The sequence below is a fragment of the Propithecus coquereli genome, unplaced genomic scaffold (assembly GCF_000956105.1).
Source record: "Propithecus coquereli isolate 6110/MARCELLA unplaced genomic scaffold, Pcoq_1.0 Scaffold100, whole genome shotgun sequence".
Taxonomy (NCBI): Eukaryota; Metazoa; Chordata; class Mammalia; order Primates; family Indriidae; genus Propithecus; species Propithecus coquereli.
Window position 1 is genome coordinate 879,755 of NW_012133859.1, and position 1,491 is coordinate 881,245.

A 1,491-nucleotide genomic window follows, 5' to 3' on the forward strand; every position below is an offset into this window, starting at 1 on the left:
GTAGGAATGTAAATTAACACAACCACTATGGAGAACAGTATTAAGATTCCACAAAAAACTAAAAAAGAGAACTACCACATGACCCAACAATCCTACTGCTAGGTATATATCCAAAAGAAAGAAAATCAGTATATCAAGAAGATATCTTCACTCCCACGTTTTGCAGCACTACTCACAATAGCCAAGATTTGCAATTAACCTAAGTGTCCATCAACAGATGAATGGATAAAGAAAATGTGATACCTATACACAATGGAATATTATTCAGCCATAACAAAGACTGAAATCCTGTCATTTGCAACAACCTAGATGGAACTGAAGAACATTAAGTTAAGTGAAATAAGCCAAGCACAGAAAGACAAATTTCCTGTGTTCTCACTCATATGTGGAGGCTAAAAATTAAACCAATTGATATCATGGAGACAGAGAGTAGAATGATGGTTACCAGAGGCTGGGAAGGGTAGCAGGGAGGAAGGGATAAAGTGGGGATGGTTAATGGGTGCAAAAAAAGATAGAATGAACAATACTTGATAACAAAACAAAATAAATGTAGTCAACAGTGAGTTATGGTACACTTTAAAATAACTAAGAGTGGAATTGGAATGTTCCTAACACAAAGAAATGATAAATGCTTGAGGTGACAGATACTCCAATTACACTGATTTGCTGATACACATTGTATGCCTATATCAAACCATCAAATGTACCCCATAAATATATACAACTATGATGTACCCATAATAATTAAAACTATTTTAAAAATTCAAAATAAGAAAACATTGTGGAGGAAAAATATCCAGCAGCCCACTATGGACTTAGTATCCTTATTGAGAGTCAGTCCACACTTAAAGGCTCATAAAATTGGGGGATACGGAGAGGAAAAACCACCCTATGCTCAGCCTTTCTAATACTTGCTCTCTCTGTAGACCTGAGAATAATCACACCAGAGACTGAAGGTACTTGTGCTACTTTGAAAAAACAGGACCACCTCACTTAGAGACTCCTCCCAGGAATGTTTCACACAGTTCTACCTAGGAGACGTACCTTCAGGGGCAGCACCTCTTTGTTTATGGAGAAGAAGGAGGCCATGGCTTTCGTCCACGAACAAAGACCAGCTACATTTCCACATACGCGTTTAGCAGTTTCAATGTTATAGTCTGCCATTTCAAAGTAAGGATTCAAGAATTCTATCACCTCTTCATTGATTGTATCTTTTGGGAATTGCTATGGAAGAAAGGAATAAAATAAAAATGAAAACACTTCTTTCCATGAAATCATACTCACGTTGTACTCTCAATGCCATTGAAACTACTGAACAACCAAAAATGGATGAATGGTATCATATTAATATTTTGTCAATATTTCAGCATATTAGGCAAAAGTCCCAAAAGTGAAAGCACAGTAGGAAATGATAGCAAAGAAGTCTGTTAAAGTATACTTTGTCTTCTGTAGGAAAGAGATACCATCCCTAAATAAATAGACTGGGATCCA

The 1,491-nt window shown here is 36.4% G+C and overlaps 1 protein-coding gene across 1 annotated transcript in view; it reads right to left on the bottom strand.

The window, feature by feature from the left end:
* DNAH5 (dynein, axonemal, heavy chain 5) overlaps window positions 1-1,491 on the bottom strand; it is a 291,357-nt gene that overhangs the window by 57,969 nt on the left and 231,897 nt on the right. Inside the window, exon 51 of the mRNA XM_012642647.1 lies at window positions 1,045-1,224. Coding sequence (XP_012498101.1) covers window positions 1,045-1,224 — 180 coding nt within the window. The remainder of the gene's footprint in view (window positions 1-1,044; window positions 1,225-1,491) is intronic.